The sequence below is a fragment of the Saccopteryx leptura genome, chromosome 1, assembly GCF_036850995.1.
Source record: "Saccopteryx leptura isolate mSacLep1 chromosome 1, mSacLep1_pri_phased_curated, whole genome shotgun sequence".
Classification (NCBI taxonomy): domain Eukaryota; kingdom Metazoa; phylum Chordata; class Mammalia; order Chiroptera; family Emballonuridae; genus Saccopteryx; species Saccopteryx leptura.
In genome coordinates, this window is record NC_089503.1 from 56975838 (window position 1) to 57000635 (window position 24798).

At 43.2% G+C, this 24798-nt stretch overlaps 2 protein-coding genes across 4 annotated transcripts in view; one reads left to right on the forward strand and one right to left on the reverse strand.

Moving 5' to 3' along the window:
- Window positions 1–13657, reverse strand: part of XNDC1N (XRCC1 N-terminal domain containing 1, N-terminal like) — a 31506-nt gene extending 17849 nt beyond the window's left edge. The window contains 5 exon segments of the mRNA XM_066367346.1: window positions 5980–6158; window positions 7201–7356; window positions 8112–8253; window positions 10540–10709; window positions 13545–13657. Coding sequence (XP_066223443.1) covers window positions 5980–6158; window positions 7201–7356; window positions 8112–8253; window positions 10540–10584 — 522 coding nt within the window. The 5' untranslated portion in view covers window positions 10585–10709; window positions 13545–13657.
- A 6863-nt stretch (window positions 13658–20520) lies between these two features.
- The window catches only part of RNF121 (ring finger protein 121), a 111422-nt gene continuing 107144 nt past the window's right edge, over window positions 20521–24798 (forward strand). Inside the window, exon 1 of one of the 3 annotated variants that reach the window (XM_066367515.1) lies at window positions 20521–20591. In XM_066367515.1, the coding sequence (XP_066223612.1) occupies window positions 20568–20591 (24 nt within the window). In that variant the 5' untranslated portion in view covers window positions 20521–20567. Of the gene's footprint in view, window positions 20631–24798 lie in introns of all 3 variants that reach the window. The other 2 variants (XM_066367506.1, XM_066367522.1) reach the window with 2 other exon arrangements.

The following is a 24798-nucleotide window of genomic DNA, read 5'->3' on the forward strand; positions in this document are numbered from 1 at the left end:
AACAACATGGATGGATCTTGATAACATTATACTGAGTGAAATAAATAAATCAGAAAAAACTAAGAACTATATGATTCCATACATAGGTGGGACATAAAAATGAGACTGAGAGACATGGAGAAGAATGTGGTGGATACCGGGGGTGGGGAGGGTAAGGGACGGGAGTGGGGGAGGGGAGGGGCACAAAGAATACCAGTTAGAAGGTGACGGAAGACTGTATTACTTTAGATGATGGGTATGCAACATAATCAAATGTCAAAATAACCTGGAGATGTTTTCTCTGAACCTATGTACCCTGATTGATTGCCACCCCATTAAAATTACTTAAAAAAAAAAGAAAATAAGTAAATAAATAAATAAAAAGGAGAAAAAAAAAAGAAAACACCTTGGCCCTGTTTGGTTGGTTCAGTGGTAGAGCATCAGCAGAAAAAAAAAAATTTATAAAATGCTGTTGGGTAAAAAGGGCATGGGATTGACATCATGTGCAAACTTTGAAAGCATATGTATATATACACGCATTTTAACATTTGTACATGTAAAGAATTGATTCATATAGGTACAAAACTTGTATCACTCATCTTTATATACCTATGTGAGAGAAATTTCACACATATATTTAAAAAAAAAAGGACTTTATTCCATTTTTAGAGAGGAGATAGAGAGAGAAAGAGAGAGAGAGAGAGAGAGAGAGAGAGAGAGGAGAAGCAGGAAGCATCAACTCCCATATGTGCCTTGACCAGGCAAGCCCAGGGTTTTGAACCGGCAACCTCAGCATTCCAGGTTGATGCTTTATCCCATTGCGCCACCACAGGTCAGGCCACATATATTTCTTTATATTTAAAAGCAATACTATTTTGCCCTGGCCAGAGCCCATATAGGAAGAAATTGATGTTCCTATCTCTCTCCCTTCCTCTCTCGCTAAAATCAATAAATAAATGTTAAAAATAAATAAATGAGTAAATAGAAATCGTTCTATTTTGAATTATTTGGGAACATTTTTAACACTTTTATAAAAACTGTTTAATAATATTCTTTAATTTCCATTATGATTTATTTTGTAAACAGTTTTGTTCACTTGCAACTAAAAGCCTACCAATTTCTAGTCATCTTTAAAAAACATGTATATATGTGTATATAGATGGCATATATGTCTCTTTCTAGCTTTTAGTCACTATATCACAGGCATTTTATAAACCTCTCTATTTGAAACTCTAGAAATGGCTATGTGTAATAACCATACAATAGATCATTTCTACATAGATTTTATTTATGTGGACTGCTACAAGTTCATAATTCTTTGCCAAAATTCAATTTATCTATGTTGGTTCACCAGTGGCTATTTTTTTTTCTATTTTTCCAAATTTCCTTGAATTTAAAAAATGAAACTTTTAAAAATTTTCAGCTCTGATTCTTCCATCACAGATTGTCTTTTATTTTTTTTAAAAGATTTTATTTATTGATTTTTAGAGAGAGAGGAGAGAAAAAAAATGTGTGTGAGGGGGAGCAGGAAGCATCAACTCATAGTAGTTGCTTCTTGTATGTGTCTTGACCATGCAAGCCCAGGGCTTCGAAATGGCAACCCCAGCATTTCAGGTCAATGTTCTTTCTGGCCCTGGCCAGTTGGCTCAGTGGTAAAGCATTGGCCCGGTGTGTGGAAGTCCCGGGTTCAATTCCTGGTCAAGGCACAAAGAAGCACCCATCTGTTTCTCTACCCTTCCCCCTCTCCTTCCTCTCTGTCTCTCTCTTCCCCTCCTACAGCCAAGTCTCCACTGAAGCAAAGTTGGCTCTGGTGCTGAGGATGGCTCCAGCCGCAATGGGGCAAAGCCCAGGATGGGCAGAGCATCACCCTCTGGTGGGCATGCGGTGGATCCGGGTTGGGCACATGCAGGAGACTGTCTGACTGCTTTCCTGCTTCTAACTTCAGAAAAATACAAAAACAAAAACAATGTTCTACCCACTGTGCCACCACAGGTCAAGCTATTTTTTTTCTTTTAATATTTTTTATTGATTTCAGAGGGAGAAGGGAGAGAGAGAGAGAGAGAGAGAGAGAGAGACAGAAACATTGATTTGTTTCTGTAGGTGACCTGACCAGGGATTAAACCGGCCACCTTCATATATCAGGACGATATTCCAACCAACCGAGCCATCCAGCCAAGGCATCACAGATTCCCTTAAACGTAAATAAATGTCTTTTGCACGACTCCAGCCTCATTCTGCAAGCTTGAGAAACAGCATTTTTATTTATTCATTTTATTTTATTTTTTTATTTATTCATTTTTAGAGAGGAGAGGGAGAGAGAGAGGAGACAGAGAGAGAGAAGGGGGAGGAGCTAGAAGCATCAACTCCCATATGTGCCTTGACCAGGCAAGCCCAGGGTTTCGAACCGGCGACCTCAGCATTTCCAGGTCGACGCTTTATCCACTGCGCCACCACAGGTCAGGCTAACAGTATTTTTATATTCACATTGACTGTTTAATATTTTCTAATTACAATTATAGTCTCATTTTGGACCTAGCATTAATTTTGAAATATTCTATTTACTTTACCAGTGTTTTTATTTTTTCTTTATTATGTCTCATAAATTTTAGAGTGAATACTACTATAAATGGTAACTAGCTGAGTGTGTAGAGATGGTCATTTAACTTTAACTCTAAATGAGATTAATCATTAGGATAGAGCTCCCCAGCACAGCGGAGTCAGGTGGCCTGGGTTAACATCCAGACTTATTTAGCAGTGTGACCTGAGACATCCCACTGAACTTCTATGGCTTCTGTTTCCTTAGTGGAAAATTGGTAATCATAAATGACCCTATTTCACAGGATTAAAAACCCTTTTGTTTTGCTTTCAGTATAATTTTCCATTAGAATAATACATTAAAAAGAAAAAGCCCATGGGAAAAGAAAAAGCCTATGGTATTTTAGACGTCTTAAATGATAAAACTGAGCGCCATCAATTGGTTGCCATGTGTTCGTCCTCCCCTGAAGAAGTGTTTCAGGATCTTTCTCTGTGGTTTCACTGAGGTTCCTGCAGCATGTCTCATTCTGCTGTTGATGTTCAATGCCTTTCTGACACTGGCTCTGAAGATGCTGACTCCCTGTCTCCCTGATCCCACCATGGTCCTAAAGGTGCAGAGTGATTTAGATGGCAAAGTGGAAAAGACTCTACAAAGTCCTTATTTATCCTATAATTAGGATGACCATGGGTTCTGCTTTGCTTGGGCCAGTTGTGCTTATTATGTCTGTTGTGTCAGAATAATTCATTTTTTTCCCCTTTTAAAACTATTTTCCTGCCCTGGCTCAGCAGTAGAGTGTTGGCCCAGTGTGTGGAAGTCCCAGGTTTGATTCCCGGTCAGGGCACACGGAAGTGACCATATGCTTCTCCATCCCTCCCCCCTCTTCTCTCTTTATCCCTCTCTTTTCCTCCCACAGCCATGGCTAGGTTGGAGCAAGTTGGCTCTGGGCACTGAGGATGGCTCCATGGCCTTCCCCCAGGTGCTAAAATGGCTCAGTTGCTGAGCAATGTAGCAATAGCCCTGGATGGGCAGAGCATTGCCCCAGAGGGGGCTTGCCAGGTGGATGCCCGTCTGGGTGTATGTGAGAGTCTATCTCTTTATCTCCCCTCCTGTCACTTGAAAGAGAAGGAAAACAAATTTTTTTTCTAATTGATTTGAGAGACAGACAGAGAGGAAGGGAGAGAGAGAGAGAGAGAGAAAGAGAGAAGCCTCAACTTGTTCCACTTAGTTGTTCCATTTAGTTGTGCACTCGATTGCTTCTTGTATGTGCCCTGACCATGGAATTGAACCTGCGACCTCATTGTGCCAGGACAAACTTTACCGCTGACCCACCCAGCAAGGGCCACCTCAGTATAATTATTAACAGCACTCTTTTTTGCTCTCAAATTATCTCAGTTTGGATGATAAATTTTTGGTGATGCTATGTACAACTCCTCTCTGAAAGGTCATTTATATAATGAACACATATACTCAAAGCCTACTTTGTTTCAGCTGCCAGGAAGGCATCGTGGAACAAGACAAACAGGTTCCTAATCTCACAGAGCTTCCATTTTATTGAACAGCCACGGTCAGAGCTCTAGCTCCATTCACATCAGTTCCAGGACTGCTATTGGGAACTGGCGGAGCACACTGAACTGCTTCCATTGGTTCTTTTGCATTTTTTGGTCCTTCCTACAAAGAAAGAGTAAATTGCACACAAAGCTTTACTTGTCTCATCTCTCTGGGTCTCTTCCAAGCCTGTACAAGGGCATGTATTCCTCCTGTCTCTTCTAACTCCACTTTCTCTTCCCAATGCCCAGTCTCTTCTTTTTCTCAGTAGCCTCAATAAGAGTGAAGCCTGTGACGTTTGCTCCTGGGAACTGAAATTCTTTGGGCTATGTCAAATGTTTGAAGCTTCTACAAAAGTACAGTGTGCATAGAAGTGCCGTGGTATAAGGACAGGAGACCTGATTTCTGGTCCCCACTCTGTTCTGACTCACCATGGCAATCTGAATATGCAGATTTCCCTCTCTGAGATGCAAAATGAGGTGGCTGGGACTTGATGATCTCTACGTATTTTTACATCTCTAGAATTCTATGACTCTAGCTTTGTGTAATTATACATTCATATTTGTTTGTGAGTGAACTATGGGGGAGGGTACTGGTTTGACAAGAAAAATGGAGACACCAGTAATAAGAAAGCTGAAGGCCCTGGCCGGTTGGCTCAGCGGTAGAGCGTCGGCCTAGCGTGCGGAGGACCCGGGTTCGATTCCCGGCCAGGGCACATAGGAGAAGCGCTCATTTGCTTCTCCACCCCTCCGCCGCACCTTCCTCTCTGTCTCTCTCTTCCCCTCCCGCAGCCAGGCTCCATTGGAGCAAAGATGGCCCGGGCGCTGGGGATGGCTCTGTGGCCTCTGCCCCAGGCGCTAGAGTGGCTCTGGTCGCAATATGGCGACGCCCAGGATGGTCGCAACATGGCGACGCCCAGGATGGGCAGAGCATCGCCCCCTGGTGGGCAGAGCGTCGCCCCATGGTGGGCGTGCCGGGTGGATCCCGGTCGGGCGCATGCGGGAGTCTGTCTGACTATCTCTCCCCTGTTTCCAGCTTCAGAAAAGAAAATGAAAAAAAAAAAAATTAAAAAAAAAAAAAAAGAAAGCTGAGGAGTCAGAATAGACTGAGGAAGAAAAAAAAACCCTAGAAAACTGGCTGAGAAAAGGGTAAATAATTAAATTGACTAGATACTTACATATAGCAAGAAATCTATACATCTTCTCTTAGGAATACATGTGTATTGTATGGGAGAGAAAGCAGGAGAACACATGAAATTGCAGAGCACACATCTAAGAGTATACCTGGCAGCCTGACCTGTGGTGGTGCAGTGGATAAAGCGTCGACCTGAAAATGCTGAGGTCGCCAGTTTGAAACCCTGGGCTTGCCTGGTCAAGGCACATATGGGAGTTGATGCTTCCAGCTCCTCCCCCCTTCTCTCTCTCTCTCTGTCTCTCTCTCTGTCTCTCTCTGTCCTCTCTAAAAATGAATAAATAAAATAAAATAAAAAACTTATAAGAGTATACCTGGCTTTGCTGGGTAGGTGGGTCAAAGCACAGCAATGGCAGAGGGAATGTGACTGAGTCCTGGGAATTACAGGTGCTAGAAGGGAAAGTTTCATGAAAGCTAGACTCCCCAAGAACCTAGAAATAAAGTATGAGATTAAGTTTGAATCCCAAAAGAATTTCATTATGGCTAAAGAACAAATGGTCCAACAGCTTTGAGTACACTATACTGAAGGCTCACTCAACTGAAACTTTCAAGTGTGAAAGGAAAGGAGTTTATTCCTACCTGTAAGAGTTCTGAGCCCTTTTGTTTATATTTGAATGTACGTGTGTGTGTGTGTGTGTGTGTCTATAACTCAATCAAATACTAGCTTCCCAACCAGAAAATGGAAAGGGTAGGAAAATATCAAGTCCTTGCTCCATCAGTGTACATACCTGGCTCGGCTCAGAGCTCATAGAGGCTGAGGGGTCCACTATGGGGTCATCAAAGGAGTCCAGAGAGGAACACACACGCAGGAACGCCAGGCCAAAGGACTGATGACGTGCGAAAGGTTGGGAGCAAGTGAGGCGAAGTCGATCCCATGACTCACCTGAGGCTGCAGTCAGGAAATCATCTCAAGGAAAAGAAAATGAGAGGGGAGGGGAAATGCATGAATGGGGGGCAGGGGAAAGAAGAGGTCAATAACTGAGGAGGGGAAGAAAAGACAGGGACTGTACAGAGGAAACTCCAACAAAAGGAATAATGGAGGTCATGAGTAACTGAGCCCTCAGGCCTTGGTGCTCAGGGTTTGGCAGTGCCAAGCAGGCCAGTCAAGGCCCTCTCAGACACTGTTCCTCCCTGTCACCATTCCACATCATTCCCCGCAGGAGTACATCCTCATTCTACCTTAACGATGTCTCATTTTAATAGGAGTTATTTATAGTGTTGGGTCTGGGGCAACCGCTTGCTCAATGGATTAGCTGAGCAACACCTACCCTTCCTGAACCATGAGACCTCAACCTCTCTCACAGAACTACTGCCCTATGCACTCACCCATAGTATCACATCCTAGTGCTACAAACACTTCTCATCTTTAATTCTCAGCACTATCTAGTAGGACCTCACCTCCTCCACCTTGTATTCCTCTCCCTTACCACTCTTCCCTCACATTACAAACACCTCCGATGTAAACACAGACAAATCGTAAGTCCCCACAGGCCAGGAATCAGATCTTATGTTTCTTCTATGGTGCCTAGTGAACACAGAGACTGGCACGGATATGTTATATAACTATAATCTATAGTCATCTATCATTATAAAAACATTCATTCTGCATTGACACATTCATACTTACATTTATACAAATAAAAACACTCTAGTGACTAATGGGGGTTCTACTTCACGGAATCACGTTGAATGTAAATATAAACCATAGCTCATGAATATCCCAAGGTATCCTATATTCTCATCATGGAGAACTCACTCACAAACATACCACATAGTGTTTACTCATTACCTACCCCGTCCCTCCAACAGATAGAACTGAACTACTGCATAGGCTCTCTCCCACAACACACACCGACCGGCTCTCACAGCCCTCATCGTACCGCAGCTCTTTTCCTCATAATCTCTCTCTTTCCCTTAGTTTCTCTTCTATTTCTGCTTTTTCTCCTTACCATCTTTAAACATGCGGACCCCTGAGCGGTTTTTCCCCTGCTTTGAATCAGCCAGGGACATCAGCATGGTGGCAGGGAGCAGGGTGACAAAAGGTCTGTCCAGGGACCAGGAAGAACGGCCCACATCAATTTGCAGAAAAGCACAGCCACAGTTCCCTGAGACAAAATGTTGACAAAAAGGATGAGGATTATGGGATGACAGGGGCTCCCCTGACTGTACACAAGGGAATCAGGTGGAAAGAGGACATCCCTCAACTCTAGATCCTGCAACTGAAGAGAAATGAGACCACAGTCCACTGAGTGACAACGTAAAGGCTCACCATGTTCCTCTGAGCCAGAAGCCCTCCCTGACTTGCTGCCTCCCTGTCCTCTGCTCTAAGCAGTGCGAAACTCTCTTTCTTAAACCCTTGCTAGGGAGCCTGACGTCTCTCTGTTGTGACAGAGCTGAGACCAATGGTCTCTGTCAACTCTCTATTCCAGAGAATTCTAAGACCAACCTTTCCAACCCATAAACTCCGATGGAGCCCACCAGATTAGCCTGCACACTTCATCCCCAGGGTCCTCTTGACACTGATATTTAGAAGAGTGTATGGATTCTGTTTGTTGGCATTTATAATTATGTGCATGTCCTAAGGCTTCACCCAGACCACTCAGATCAAAGCAGGTATATTGCATAGTTCAAGAAGTGCCATTCGCATTCAATTCTATGTGAGTCGAACCCTTAAGAGTTTTCCAACACCAAATACCTGCCCCAAGGGCTAGTGCCACATCTCCTGTTCATGCCACTTAGGTTTATTCCATCAAGGCTGCTCAGCCAGACTGAACTGAGACATTTCGGTGGAGCATTTGAAGGGGGATGTTACTCCTTTGTTCTCCTGCAGAGGGTTCTAGGCCCCAGAGAACTCACTCACCCACATCAATGTAGCCAATGGGCACTGCCCTCTCCAGCTGTAGTTCCACTTTCAGTTGCCCACTCTTGTCCTGAGGGCAGCTGAGCCAAGGTCCCATCTGAGTATCTGGGTTCAGCAAGTTCTCCACAGGATACTTGGGATCCTAAATCAGAGGAAACAATCAGGAACCTTACTAAGCCCAAGGGAACAAAGGATCCCCCTGAACGAGGGAGTCTGTCCTCCCAAACCTTTCCAGGCATCCCAACATGACAGGAAAGGCGCAAGGCAGGAGGCCATAGGAACACAGCAGTCACGTACCAAGGGATTTACAGACTCCATTTACCTCTCCTTCATCTACCAGACTACCTTATTTAATCCTCAGAACAACTTTAGGTGGTTACCATTATTGCTCCATAGTTAACAAATCAATAAACTGAAGCTTGGGTTCAAAAATATATCCAAGGCTGCTGTACCTGTGGTGGCGCAGTGGATAAAGCATCACCTTGGAATGCTGAGGTTGCCAGTTCGAAACCTTAGGCTTGTCCCGTCAAGGTACATACAAGCAACTAATGAACAACTAAAGTGAAGCAACTTTAAGTTGCTATTTCTTGCTCCACCCCCTCCTCCTCTCTCTGTACAATCAATAAATAAAATCTTTAAAATAAATAAATAAAAATATCCAAGGCCACAAGGCCAAATAACCAGTCAGAACTCCCAGGTTTCTGAATCCAAGCTCTTAACCACTACACTATACTATTTTTTTCATTTATAATGTGTTTTCACATTTATTTCTTTGAAATAACCCTATGAGATAAGAAAGACAAAGATTTTATTCTAAGTTTACAACCGATGGTTAGAAATAAAATGATGCATTCAAAGGCTGCAATAGCAATACTGAGATGGAAATTCTTAGCTCTAACCCAGAGTCAGATATATTTTGGTGGAAAGGCCTTGAGCAAACCACTTTCTCTCTCTGCATCTAAATTTCTTCATCCATAAGTAAAAGGGGGAGACTAGACTCAGTTTTCAATCTTGTTTTTGTTTTAGGAATAAAACTCTTCCTTTTTGGGGGGTATTTTTCTGAAGTCATAAGTGGAGAGGCAGAGACAGACTTTCACATGCACCTGACTGGGATCCACCCAGCATGCCCACCAGGGGGTGATGCTCTGCCTATCTGGGCTGTTGCTCCGTTGCAATGGAGCCATTCTAGCACCTGAGGTGGAGGCCATGGAGTCATCCTCAGCGCCTGGGCCAACTTTGTTCCAATGGAGCTTTGGCTGCAGAAGGGGAAGAAAGAGACAGAGAGAAAGGAGAGGGGGAGCAGTGGAGAAGCAGATGGGTGCTTCTCCTGTGTGCCCTGGCCGGGAATCGAACCCGGGACTCCTGCACGCCAGGCCGATGCTCTACCACTGACCCAACTGACCAGGGCCTAAAACCCTTCCTTTTAAATGAAGTCTTACACTAAAGTGTGTGTGTGTTTTCAACAAATAAAAGCACAGCTCTGGGTCTAGAGGCCATGGATGTTAAATATTCCACCATGCAAATGATACTGCTATAAAATGCAGGCTTATCTGACCCCAAATGCCAACAGCCCCCCTTGAGAAAGACTAGGGTAACAGAAAGAGAAGAGCAGGGAGAATGGGTACATGGATGGGGAAATGACAGAAGAGGAAAGGGAGGGAAGTCCTTACCACAGTGGATCAGTGCTTGGTCCTGGCATCTAGCTCTAATTGGGACAATCAGGATTTCTTGAAAGTGTACTTTTAGGAAGGAAGCTGAGATCACCTTTGCTAATGGTGGTGATATTCTCACAGGTCAGAGATGACCTAGTGTCCTGATCTGCTCTCAATGGCAGAATGACTAAATTTCCTTCTGGGAACCCTGGTACAGACTATGGTCCTGTAGCTTTGCCAATTCGCTTAAACTAAGGATGGAACCCGAGACGGTTTCCTTCCTTACCTTTAATTCCTGGGACACTTCTTTTATGCGTCCCACATTGCTCTGGGAACAACTTGAGGGCAAGAGCTGTGTTTCCCCTCTTCAACTCTGGACTCCCAAAGAAGGGGTAATGTCTCTCCTGTTAAGATTGGGAGCTTCCTGCCTGACCAGGCAGTGGCGCAGTGAATAGAGCATCAGACTGGGATGTGGAGGAACCAGGTTTGAAACCCCGAGGTCGCTGGCTTGAGCGCGGGCTCATCGGTCTGCTGTACCCCCCACCCCTGGTCAAGGCACATATGATAAAGCAATCAATGAACAACTAAGGCGCTGCAACAAAGAATTGACGCTTCTCATTTCTCTCCCTTCCTATCTGTCTGTCCCTATCTGTCCCTCTGTCTCTGTCACCAAAAAAAAAAAGATTGGGAGTTTCCTGAAAGTGGAACCAGGTCTATTTTTTTTTTTAATTCCTTTCAGCTACCAAGAAAAAAAACATGCCAGCTAATTAATATACCTGAGAGGAAAATGATACCACGTGGCTAATCTTCACAGGAGCCATGGTGGGCACGGCAGCTGTCCCAAGTACAGGGCAAAAGTGCTTCCTTCTGAGATTTCTTCTGTCACCACTTTGGCGCTGTTTTGGTCCCGTCAGTTTCCGTAAGGGAAAGAATCCTCATATTACTCCTGAAGAACAAAAGAAAAATAAACTAGCCATGGCTGTTTCTCTGGTAACAGGAGTTAATTGCAGATGTCACTCTTACTGATTACCATGACTGCCTTGGTGGGGATGGGTGTAGGGCCAGATCTGTACCAACTGATGAGATTCCAACAAATGAGACAGAATGCAACCCCAGGGCAACAGATCAGCAAGTGCAAAATGTTGGATGTATATGTACGCGAGCTCCCAAGGGCATGGATTATGCCTTAAATCATTCATCTTTATCCCTAGAGTCTGGCATGTAGTAAAGATGTGCAACAAATGTTCAACTAAATAATGATACAAGTCCTTTTTTCTTCTCATAAAACGAATCTTCCCAATCTAGCTTATTATTAAGTCATTCCTCTTCTAGAAATCATCAACAGCTTGCTGATGTATGCATATTCCTTGCTACATGGTAAGTACTTAAAAATATTAACTCAGCTTGGTCCCTCAAATATCTACAATGTAGATCTCTACATTTCCTGCTTCATCTCCTTGTCCTTTCATCAGAAGATGGGTTTTACTTCTGATAAACCTTTTATCAGTGGGCCTTGGCCAGTTGGCTCAATGGATAGAGCATTGGTCCTGGGTTCAATCCCCGGTCAGGGCAGACATAAGAAGCGGCCATCTACTCCCTTTCTCTCCCCCTTATCTCTCTCTTCCTCTCTCACAGACAGTGGCTTGAGAGGTTTGAGTGTTGGCCCTAGGTGCTGAAGATAGCTCGGTTGCTCAGAGCATTGGCCCCAGCCTGGGTTGCCAGGTGGGTCCTGGTCGGGGTGCATGCAGGAGTGTCTATCTCCCCTTCTCTCATTAACAAACAAGCAAACAAACAAACAAAAAACCAACAAACACCTTTTATCAGTGGTTTATTTTTTAATTTTTTTTTTTTTAGAGAGACAGACAGACAGGAACGGAGAGAGGGCACCTTAATCGTTCATTGCTTTCTCATATGTGTCTTGATAGGGAGAGGCAGGGTCCCCAGCCAAGCCACTAACCTTCGGGCTTAAGCCAGTGACCCCATGCTCAAGCCAGGTAAGCCCATGCTTAAGCTGGCGACCTTGCAATTTGGAACTTGGGTCCTCAGCATCCTAGGCCGAAACTCTAGCCCTTACATCACCTCCTGGTCAGGCAGTGGTTTATTTATTTAATCTTAAAAGTTCACATAGGGCCCTGGCTGGTGCCTCATTGGATAGAGTAGGCCCAGTGTATGGATGTCCTGGGTTCAATTCTCAGTCAGGGCACACAAGAGAAGTGACCATCTGCTTCTCTCTCCCTACCTCTCCCCCTTTTTTCCCTCCTCCTTTCCCACAGCCAGTGCCTCAATTGGTTCAAGCACGGCCCCAGGCACTGAGGATAGCTCCATTGGAGCACATCAGTCTCAGGTACTAAAAATGGCTCAGTATTTGAGCACTGACCCCAGATGGCATTGCTAGGTGGAGCTCGGTCAGGGTGCATGCAGGAGTCTGCCTCACTATCTCCCCTCCTCTCACCTAAAAAAAAAAAGAAAAAAAAAAAAGAAAAAAAAAAGGTTTGTATGGGCATTTGTACTTAGTCTTTTGCTAAACTGTTAATGAAAAATTTTACATATGCATATTAGTATAATGAACTCTCCTGCATCTATCATCTAGCTTCAACAACTCCTTAGCCATAGGTGTTTTAAAGTTGAGTGTCTACATGTGGATCTCTCTAAATATTTATACTCTTTTTTTAAATGTTTATTAATTTTGTGAGAGAGAAACACTAATTTGTTGTTCAGCTTATTTCTGTATTCATTAGTTGATTCTTATATATGCCCTGACCAGGGATTGAACTGGCAACCTTGTATGCACAGCAGGATGACACTCCAACCAACTAAGCTACCTGGCCAGGGCTATAACCTACCCTTTTTACTCCTCTTTGTTACCTACCTGGCCCCTGAATATAAATCCATGACCCCTGATATACTCCATAATGTTTTTCTTGCCTCCTTCCTGCCCGCAAATATTTTTCTCATCTCTAAGATTTTGTTCACACCATTGCCTCTACTTGAAATGTTCTTTCCCTTTCACGCTTTTTTTTTTTTAACAAAGAGAGAGAGTCAGAGAGAGAGGGATAGACAGGGACAGATAGACAGGAAGGGAGAGAGATGAGAAGCATCAATCATCAGTTTTTTGTTGCGACACCTTAGTTGTTCATCGATTGCTTTCTCATATGTGCCTTGACCATGGGTCTTCAGCAGACCGAGTAACCCCTTGCTTGAGCCAGTGACCTTGGGTCCAAGCTGGTGAGCCTTGCCCAAACCAGATGAGCCCACGCTCAAGCTGGCGACCTCGGGGTCTCGAACCTGGGTTCTCCACATCCCAGTCGGATGCTCTATCCACTGCGCCACTGCCTGGTCAGGCTCCCTTTCACACTTGTCAAAATGAATGCATCTTTGATGCTTAAATGTCACCTTCGCTCTGCTCAACCAGCTCAAGGAGAAAGTTCCATCCTCTCAATTCTGTATTATAATATCTGGGTTATATGTCTTTTTTTTAAATTTTTAATTTTATTATTATTTTTTTTTTTTTACAGAGACAGAGAGAGAGTCAGAGAGAGGGATAGACAGGGACAGACAGACAGGAACGGAGAGATGAGAAGCATCAATCATTAGTTTTTCATTGCGCATTGCGACACATTAGTTGTTCATTGATTGCTTTCTCATATGTGCCTTGACCGCGGGCCTTCAGCAGACTGAGTAACCCCTTGCTCGAGCCAGTGACCTTGGGTCCAAGCTGGAGAGCTTTTTTGCTCAAACCAGATGAGCCCGCACTCAAGCTGGCGACCTCGGGGTCTCGAACCTAGGTCCTCGGCATCCCAGTCCGACGCTCCATCCACTGCGCCACCACCTGATCAGATTGGGTTATATGTCTTATGCCTCTTGAACAAGCTCTTGGAGGACAGGCCTCATGTCTTGATTTATTTCTGTATCCTTCATGTAAGAGGAAGAAACTAAATTAGCAAATATCTGATGAATGAATAAATAGCCATAAAAATTGAGCTCAAGGGGCAGAAGTCATGAAATGCTCAGAGCTGGGTAATAACAAACTGTTAATGAAAGCCACCTAAAGGTCAAGTATTTCTGACAGGTCACATTCAATATGGTGCCAAGGCCTCAAAACGAGAACAATGCAGGATGAGTCCTGAGTTGCTTTTCTAAGTCTCTAATTAATTGATTATTCCCATAATAGGAACTCGCTGAACATTCAACAATTTTTCCTAGATGTTAGAAACATAGAAATAAGATATGGTCTCTGTTTTGGAGAAATTCCCAATATACATTTGTGATTTGATGTGAAAACTCCATCATCTCATCATCAACATACTGATGTTTGACCTTTCCAGTCCCAACCCAAAACTATACTCTAGGCTTGGAGACACTGAAGCTGTCAATGTTGAATATTTCATTTAGTTATTATTTTGGGGGTTGTCTGGGATACCAGGCTCTGTGCTAAGTGCTAGATACACAGTGGTGAATAAGACATATACAGTCTTTTTCATAAAGATCACTTTCAAATTGCTTATAGTTATCCAAGGATTACGCACTTTCTGACCTCCTTGCCCCAGCATCTGTGCTGTTGTTCTTGTTTTCTGGCAATGGCTTGTTTTACCCTGTTTGTGTTCCCACTAATTAGTGAGCTCTTTGGGGACATGAATTATAGTGTTGCTCATCATCTCCCACATCTCAGAGAGGTGCTGAAATACTGCAGGCATAAATAAATAGTAATTGAAAAGAGTAACTTATTAAGTCAATACAATTCAAATCAGAATTTAAGCAGTTTCTGGCAAACATAACAAGCTCCTCAATCAATAAAGGGCCACAAGTTGCTATGACAGTTCTAGAAATATGATTTTAAAAGTGTGGTTCAACTCCTTTGAAAAGAATTGCAAAATCACAGTAATTACATCTCAAAACGATGAATTAAAATAGACCCACGCCAAGACACATCATATTTATAATGCCAAAGAGCCCTTGTCAGTTAGCTCATTATGTTAGAGTGTCATCCCTATGTGCCAAGGTTGCAAGTTTAATCCCTCATCAGGGTGCATGCATGAATCCACCAATGAATGCCTAAATAAGTGGGACTACAAATCGATGTTTCTCTCTTTCTTTTTCCCTCTCTAAAGTCAATTAATAAATTTTTAAGGTTTTATTTATTCATTTTTTAGAGAGGAGAGAGAGAGGGAGAGAGAGGAGAAAGAAGGGGGTAGAAGTAGGAAGCATCAACTCTCAGATAAACCTTGACTAGGCAAGCCCAGGGTTTTGAACTGGTGACCTCAGTGTTCCAGGTTGACACTTTATCCACTGCGCCACCATAGGCCAAGTCAAAGACAATCTTAAAAGCAGCAAGAGAAAAGTAGTTACTTAAGAGGGAGCTCTCATAAGACTGTCAGCTAGTTTCTCAACTGAAACTTTACATACCTGAAGGGACTGGCACGAAATAGTAAAAGTGATGAAAAACATGGATCTACAACTAAGATTACTCTACCCAGCAAAGCTATCATTTAGAATGGAAGGACAGGTAACGAGCTTCCTAGGCAAGAAAAAGCTAAAGGAATTCATCACCAACAAACCAGTATCCCAAGAAATGTTAATGGGTTTTCTTTAAGAAAAAGAAAAAGAAAAGATCGAAAATGTGTATAAGACCCTGGCTGGTTAGCGTGGTTGGTTGGAGCACTGTCCTATAATGCCAGTGTTGTGGGTTAAATCCCTGGTCAGGGTATGTACGAGAAGCAACCAATGGATGCACAACTAAGTGGAAAAACAAATGTCTCTCTCTCTCTCTCTCTCCTTTCCTCTCTCTCTGTCTCTCTAAAATCAATCAATAAAAAAAGATGAATAATAAAATGGCAATAAATACATATCTATTATCCATAAAAAAACAAAGAAAAAGTACTGGCTATATAAACATAGATACCAGAAAGAGACTCATATAATGGGACTTTGCAACCTGCTTAGCTGATTGTAAGAGAGCAGAATCATAATTCTGTCAGAAAAAAAGATGAATAAATGTTGTTCAGAAAACTGGTTCACAATGTAAAGAAAAAGAAAAGTAGATTCCTACCACAAAGCATATTTAAAAAATTATACTCAGATCAAAGACGGAAACATGAAAAAGACTTTAAGGCAGTGGTCTCAAACTTTTTGAAGTCAGGGAACATTTAAAATACTACAAAAAAATAAAAAAAATAAATAAATAAAATACTACAAATAATTGTAGGCACACTATATACACATTTCTGAGAAATATGTTATAATAATTAAGTCAAATATTAAAGAAAAAAAAAGTCCAAGCATGCTTTTATGGTAATTAAACAAAATAAATATGACAAAATTAAGTTTATTCTGACATTAAAAAACATTTTTATGTTAATTTTTTGTTATGCTTTTTTGAATTTGTAAAAAAGAGGGGTTAAAAAATAAAAAAAAACAACAAAAAAGTTATCTTTTTATATATATATAGATACATTCTTAGGAAGATTTAGTAAATTCGGCAGGTCCTGGCGCAAATGTGTTAAGGCTTTCATTCTTGTGTTTATGAGAAACAGGAGCCTGATGTGTCCTAGCAATTTCTTCAATGTTTGGACATATATATGAAAGGCAAACTCTCATTTCCTCATCAATACATTGAAGAATTCCTCTCTTTTTACTCTTAATTGTGTTAAGTGCAGAAAACCCCCACCATACACATCATATTAACTTTATACCAAACAAAGGATAGAAGAAACTTGCCTCCAATCTTTCCTGGAACATGGGGGTAGTGTAAACAATCCAGCACCACAGCTTAACAGCCTTTTGCAACCTAATCAGGCAAATGAGGTGGGGGGTTGGGCAGACTGTCAGCTTATAGCCAATTTCCCACACCTCTGTCCCCCAAAAATGTAAACTCCAAAAACCCTGTTGGTTTTTTGGCCCCCAACAGGCACATATTTCTCTGGAATACCATAGGGTGCACCTGGAAATCTTCTAGGACCCCCCAGTGCGCCATGGCACACACTTTGAGAACCACTGCTTTAAGGTAACACAAACAAGGTTGAAATATATACACATGACTGACTAAACGAAGGTATTTGCAAAACATAAACTTGGATAGTACTCTGAATATATATTTTTATTTATTTATTTATTTATTTGTATTTTTCTGAAGTTGGAAACGGGAAGGCAGTCAGACAGACTCCTGCAAGCACCCGACCGGGATCCACCCGGCATGCCCACCAGGGAGCGATGCTCTGCCCATCTAGGGGGTCACTCTGCCGCAATCAGAGCCATTCTAGCACCTGAGGCAGAGGCCACGGAGCCATCCTCAGCACCCAGGCAAACTTTGTTCCAATGGAGCTTTGGCTGCGGGAGGGGAAGAGAGAGACAGAGAGGAAGTAGAGGGGGAGGGGTGGAGAAGCAGATGGGCGCCTCTCCTGTGTGCCCTGGCCAGGAATTGAACCTGGGACTCCTGCACGCCAGGCTGACGCTCTACCACTGAGCCAACCGGCCAGGGCCTAAATATATATTTTTAAGCACAACAAATCAGTATGGGCAAGTAGTTCAACAGAAAACAGTAGTTCAACAGAAAGTTGTGGTACAGCACAATAAATAAGGAATACAGTGGTACCTTGAGATACGAACAGACCAATATACGACCTTTTTAAAATATGAGCTGCAACTCAGTTGATTCGTATCTTTGTTCGAGATCTGAGCAAAATTCCGAGATACGAGTCTTGATTTGGGAAGCTGCCACTAGTTGGCACATTGGTGCACGGGTCCAGGATCGGCAGTTTGATATACGAGTTAACTGACTTAACGAGCTCAATTACAGAATGAATTAAATTCGTATCTCAAGGTACCACTGTATAAAACATACAATTCACTTAAGATGAAATCTGACTGACCCAAACCCATATTAAAAAACTCTTGGCCCCCCTAGTAATAAGGAAAATGCAAATGCTTTGTCTTTTAAGACTAGAAAAAATGGAAAAGTTTATAGTATAAAGGACTGGCAATAATATGGGGAAATGGGCTCTCTCATAAACACTTCCAGCACATCTTCTTCTGACCAGCTACATTTCTAGTCCTTAACCTTTTAGTACAGTGCAGCTCTAGAGCAACTCACATGTGCACAAAAAAGGCACAATGTTTCTAATAGCAAAAACCATAAAACTCTAGTGTCCATTAGTTGAGGAATGGATAAATGAAATGTTATATATCATACAATAGAATACTATTTAACAGTTAAAAGGAATACTTAGATGTAAGAATACATAAACATGGACAGTCCTCAACAGAGTGAGAGAATCAATTATAGATGTTATACAAGTACTTATGTTCATTTAAAAAATAAAATTAGGCCCTGGCTGGTTGGCTCAGCGGTAGAGCGTCGGCCTGGCCTGCGGAAGTTCCGGGTTTGATTCCTGGCCAGGGCACACAGGAGAGGCGCCCATCTGCTTCTCCACCCCTCCCCCTCTCCTTCCTCTCTGTCTCTCTCTTCCCCTCCCGCGAGGCTCCACTGGAGCAAAAGATGACCCGGGGGCTGGGGATGGATCCATGGCCTCTGCTTCAGGCGCTAGAGTGGCCCTGGTTGCAACAGAGTGATGCCCTGGATGGGCAGAGCATCGCCCCCTGGTGGGCGTGCCAGGTGGATCCCGGTCAGGCGCATGCGGGAGTCTGTCTGACTGCCTCCCTGTTTCCAGCTTCAGAAAAATACAAAAAAATACAAAAAAATAAAATTAATACAATACTTACAGTTTGTGAAAACACATTTTTTTTTTAATGGGCTGAGAATATATAGCTAATTACACTAGTTGCTTCTGGGAAGGATGAAAGAGTAATGGGTCTGAGACTAGAAGATATGTTCAGTGGTGGGATTCAAATAATTTAACAACAGGTTCTCTCCCTTAATGACCATTTTAAGTATAATAGATATAAAAAATAAACCAAAAGGTAGTTTATTATTCCATACATTTAATACTTAAATAAGAAAGAAGTACACAAAACTAGATTGTTACAAGAAAGTTTTAAAATATTAATGAAAAAATATTAAATAATACCTGACAAAAAAACAACAAAACTTTTTTAAGATATTTCCAATGACGCCTGACACCCTCTGGTTGTTCGGCACTTTTTCTTTTTACATTATATGTTTGTTTACTGAAGTAACAAACGCGAAGGAATTAAAATGTAGTATTTCATCAAAGGTATAATAAGTTTTATGAAATGAATAAATAAATATTATAAGCATAGGGCTTTCAAATTTTTTTCACCTCTGGACTGAATGAACATTACTGCCGGCGTTTGGAATACGCTATTGCACAAATGCACGTTAAACAAGAGTAAGGAATGTAAATTTGTGATTTCCACATTGGGTGTTGCTCCAGCACCCACCTTAGAGAGAACCCTGATTACAAATGCCATTTTAACAACCAGTTTGCAGAACTCAACAAAAATTAGGTATCGGTTCTGCTGAACGGGTGAGAACCCGCCTCAATCCCACCGCTGGATAAATTCAATCCTTATCTGTATTATCTTTTTTAAAAATGAGTAAGCAAATAGATCATGATGTCAATAGTCTATTTGGGGTAATGCGTATACAGTGTTTATAAAACTCTCTGTATTAAGTTTCACATAGTAAAAATAATTCCCATTTTAAGTAAACGAGATGGTTGTAGATGGTGTATTACCGTGCAATTCCTGACAGTCCCCAAAGTAGTTGATTGGCATTCTAGTACCTTGTGAGCTCACAGGTCATTCCAGCCCTGTTCACGGAATAGATGGGGGGGGGTCAGGGGGGTTATACCCCGGGGCTGCAGGTGTCAGTCCGGATGTACAAGTCGCATGGTGTTGGAAATGAATTACAGTACTGAGCTAGAAGTTGTGGTACAGTATAATAATGAATAAGGTGTATAAGAAGGGAGTAAAGGTAAGAGCTGGACACGCAGGATCTGGGGTAGAAAAGAGTACCTAGATGTGTGACGTGGATCCGGAGACGGGAAAACCGAAGAAGCAGTTTGGGGTCCCTGTGGGTCCCTAGGGCTCTTCGACTTTTGGAGCCCAAGCTGCGCAGCTACTTCCACGACTCCTCGAAAGGCGCTGTTCTGGCTATCCCTCTTCCCTTTCCGCCGTTACCCTCCCATCAACAACCCCCAATGCCCCTCACCAGGGACAAAGAACCTGAAGAACCTCCGTAGCCCCAGTTCGTGTACCGCAAACCTATTCTCCCGCCAATTTGGCCCTCTGACCTTCGCCTTCTGACTTGGAGCGCTACTCTCTTCCGCCTCTGGAAGCCTGGGCCTCAAAAAGTCGCTGTTTCTGAAAAATGACTCTTACCGAGACAAGAAGGCATGTGCTGTGGTCAGTAAAATATGGTCTTGTGTTTTATGAATATTCTCATTCACTACAAATCTCCCGTCAAGAGAGCGGAATCGAATCTTCCGGGTCAGACTCAATGCATTCTGGGAGTTGTAGTCCTTAACCTCCACGCCTCACTCCTTGGAGCCAGAGTGAGGGAACGTCGCGAAAGTGGACGGTTTATGGACTCTTCTCTTTGGTTCTCCAAAGGGAAGAATTATTGAAATATCTGCCCTAAAAATAGTACAAGCCCAATTTCACATTTTTCAAGAACTCTCCCCTGCCGAAGCTGGGAAATGCATGGGAACAGTTCCTCCTCGACCTTTAAGTGAGTAGCAGGTAGATGGTCTCTCAATCCCTTAAAGGTCTCCTCCTGTCATGATGCCCCACCCCCTATGCCGGAGTTTACGCCGTCGATTGGCCAGGAGAACAGGGCGGCGGAAGCAGCTGGCTCGCGCGCGGACTAGGGAGGGGGAGAGTTCTGAAGATGGCGGCAGTGGTGGAGCTGGAGGTAGGAGGAGGTGTTGCTGGGGAAAGGGAGCTGGATGAGGTAAGAGTTAAGAGTCGAGGAGAAACTCAGCCTGAAACTGAAAGGAGGAGAGGGGCGGTATTGGGAGTAATTCATTTCTTAGGAGAGACGGGATCCCTAGAGGGAAGGAGTTAACTGAGGGGCGGATGCGTGGAGAGGAAAATCAGAGGTACCCTGAACTCGGGGACTCGAAGGCGGTCTTGGGGGGTAGGAGACATTCAGTAACCTCAGGGTTGGAGATGAAGGACAAGGAGAGAAGCCAGAGGGAGGGGGGTGTAAAATTTGACATTAGCTGGGGACCCTTGTGTAGGACGAAAGGGCTGAGAAGGTAGTTTGAGTTGGAGGGGCGTGGATTTCTGCTAAGGAAGGTCTGGCTTTCACTGTGGGAAAGGACTAATTAGGTTTCAGGTGGGGGCTGGGATGCGGACCAGGGAAGAGTATTAATCTATGGCATTATAGCTTTGAGTTATTTTTATGTAAGAGCTACTTTATTTATTCTTACAATCTAGGAGTTTGTATATAATGTATGCTCAGTTAAGTTTGGGTCAACTAATGAAAGAACGAGTGGAAGAGTGAGTAATTGTATAGTGGAATTCGTCCACTCACTCATTTGTCAGACATTAAGTATCATCTTTGTGCTGAATCCTGTGCTAAGTGGTAGGGACAGAAGGGGCCCTCCCATTGAAGAGCCCACAGTCTAGTGGTGGAAGATACACAAGAAGACTAATCATTGCATCAGACGTATACTGTAATGGTGGCACTGAGAATAGGGGACCGATTAAATTTGGGCCAGGGAAAACTTTCCAGAGGAGTGTAGTCTTAAAAGATAAACAATCTCTTATCTCTCTCCTAGACCTCTTGAGTTCTTTGAGGGTGAGCTTCTTGAGGGTGTTTGTCCCCTAAGACTCTTAGCAACTACTGTATTCAATTACCAGTGGTCCTTCCAGGAATCCTGAGAAGAAAGGAGATACTGAGTTTGAAGGAAATGAAGAGACAGGATGGAAGAGCAAAAGAGGGAAGATGAAAAAGGAAAGGGAAAAGATTCTCAAGCCAAAAATACATTCATAGCTAGGAGTGCTTCTGGTCTTGCACAGGAGAGCATATGAAAGCCCTGAGGAATAGGAGGAAGGGAATTGATGGTCAGGAATGGAACCAATGGAATGTCTGGGAGATCAGAATCTTAGAGGCCCTGGCCATGTTTTGGGTGATAGGGGTGGGTGGGTGGGGAGAATTGAGGATGAGGCCCAGACAAGGGGAATAGAAGTGGATTGAGGAGCAGACTGTTGCTCGGTGGTGGGATGCCTTGGAGGATTTGGTTTACCTGATTGGGATCATTAAGGTGGGGAAGGAAACTGAGAAACTAACAGGTGGTCAGAGCAGAGGTTGGTTTTTGAGAAGCTTTTACTACCATACCTCCTAATCACTAGAGACTAGAGGTGTTTGAATAGTACTTGGTGAAGTGGTTGTGGAAATGCCCTTCAAGGCCCATTCTAGCCTTAAGTTTTTGTGATTATAGTTGGCTGTGGTTCAGAGATATATTTGAAAGCACCTTGAAAAAGGTAAATATTGTATTGAAGTTACTGTATGTAGTTTGTTAGTCATGGGCTGTCCTTTGAGGGAGCCTGATTTCAATTACATATATCAGGGTTCATGATGTAAGACATTTTTCATTTTTGCTTCCTAGCTTTTTTCCCCCCTAATTGTTTTTAGAATTTAAGAGCTTCTATTAGCATGATATACTTCCACCGTGTCCTGCCTGTAGGTCAACTTTATATATAACCACAGGCCTTCATCTCATAAACTTGTACCTATTACTGAGAAAGAGTATAATATGTTGTCTGGAAATTCTGTATGGACTGGTTCTGTCCTTTGCTTTGTTGTTTTAAGAAAATAACTTTGAGGCCCTGGCCGGTTGGCTCAGTGGTAGAGCGTTGGCCTGGCCTGCGGAGGTCCCAGGTTCGATTTCTGGCCAGGGCACACAGGAGAAGCGCCCATCTGCTTCTCCACCCCTCCCCCTCCTTCCTCTCTGTCTCTCTCTTCCCCTCCCGCAGCCAAGGCTCCATTGGAGCAAAAGATGGCCCAGGCGCTGGGGATGGCTCCTTGGCCTCTGCCTCAGGCGCTAGAGTGGCTCTGGTCGCAACAGAGCGACGCCCCGGATGGGCAGAGCATCGCCCCCTGGTGGGCGTGCCGGGTGGATCCCGGTTGGGCGCATGTGGGAGTCTGTCTGACTGCCTCCCCATTTCCAGCTTCAGAAAAATACAACAACAAAAAAAAAAAAAAGAAAAAGAAAAAGAAAATAACTTTGAGAAGCAGGAACAATCAGTCATTCCTTCAAGCTCCAAACAAAAAGCAAACTCCTCCCAAAACGGGTCTGGTCTGGCAGACTTTAGTTTGTGTGTGAGTTTCTACTAATGTCTCCCCAGCTGTTTCTTAGCATCCTTAACTAGAGAAGAGTTGAAACCCATCCTTCAGTTTGTAATTACAGAGATCTGTGTATTATACACTGGGCAATCAAAGATTGTAAGACAGGATCATTACCAACTTACAGTGTAGTGAAGAGACATGCAAATAACCCCTTTACAATACATACAAGATAATTGCTATAATGGAAATGTGTAACAAATTCAGTGGAACACAAGAGACAAGCACTTGCTTGGGTCGGCTAAGGGGAGTCTGTGAAGTTTTTATGATAGAGCTGGGTTTACAAAGAAGCAGTGATTTGCACGTGGCATCTGAGTTGCTGTCTTGTAGCACTTTCTTTTCCATGTGGCATCAGAGTTGCTGTTTTGTAGCACTTTCTGCTTGGTAGGGACTATACTGTGGATCCCAGATTATAAAAGAGTAATGGATAGCCTAGAAAAAATGCAGTTGGTACTCTTTGTCACTCCTTTGGAAAGATTGTGCCTGCTGTGATTTGTTCTTCAGAATTTTGTGCCTATGTTTGTTTGTTTTTTTAATGTTTTATTGATTTTAGAGAGAGGAAAAGAGAGAGAGAAACATTGATCTGTTCCTGTATGTGCCCTGACTGGAGATCGAACCAGCAGCCTCTGCATTTCAGGACGATGCTCTGACCAACTGAGCTATCCGGTCAGGGCATTTATGCCTGTTTTTCCAATATTAGATGCCATTAGTATGATAAATAGTCTGGAACAGCAGCCATTAGTTCATTCACAATCCTTTCCTCTTTTGTCTTTTTCATTCTTACTTTCTCTAATAGTTGAAATAATTTAATTTAGGCTTTGCTTACTGCTTTTGTTTTAGCGAGGTAGATAGAAAAGAGGACTTAGGAAAAGAGCTACCAATAAAAAATGCTACTGTTTATTGAGTCCTTACCATAAACAGCCCCTGTTTAAAGCTCTTTACTTTCATGATCTCATTGATTACTAACAGTAGCCCTGTGAGTTAGATGGTGCTAGCCACATTTTATAAGTGAGGAGCCTGATGCTAGAGAGGTTAAGTGACTTTCGTAGAATTCCACAGTTTGTGAGTGGGGAAGTGCAGATTCCAACCCAGGTCTGCCAGTGCTCCACTGAACTTAGCCCATGAGACGCTGAGCACTTTGATTCCATTTCTTTCTCCATTATTGTGCTCTGGGGGCAGGTAATTTAAAATTGAGATAATGGTCTCAAATATCTCATATATGAAAATTGATAAAATGCATTTGATAAGTGACTGATTCAAAAGAGCATTCTGAGTCACATTTGTGCGGTAAGGTTTATTAGTATTCCCTATTCATGATCAAATAAATAAGATGAAATTGAGATTCAGAATATTTGAGACATGCCGACGGTCTTACAGCTACCAAGTAGTATCACTAAGATTTAAACCCATTTTTTTTTTGTATTTTTCTGAAGTTGGAAATGGGGAGACAGACAGACTCCTGCATGCGCCCGACCGGGATCCACCCGGTACGCCCACCAGGGGGCGATGCTCTGCCCATCCGGGGCGTCGCTCTGTCATGACCAGAGCCACTCTAGCGCCTGGGGCAGAGGCCAAGGAGCCATCCCCAGCGCCCGGGCCATCTTTTGCTCCAATGGAGCCTCGGCTGTGGGAGGGGAAGAGAGAGACAGAGAGGAAGGAGAAAGGGAGGGGTGGAGAAGCAGATGGGCGCCTCTCCTGTGTGCCCTGGCCGGGAATCGAACCTGGGACTTCTGCACGCCAGGCCGATGCTCTACCACTGAGCCAACCG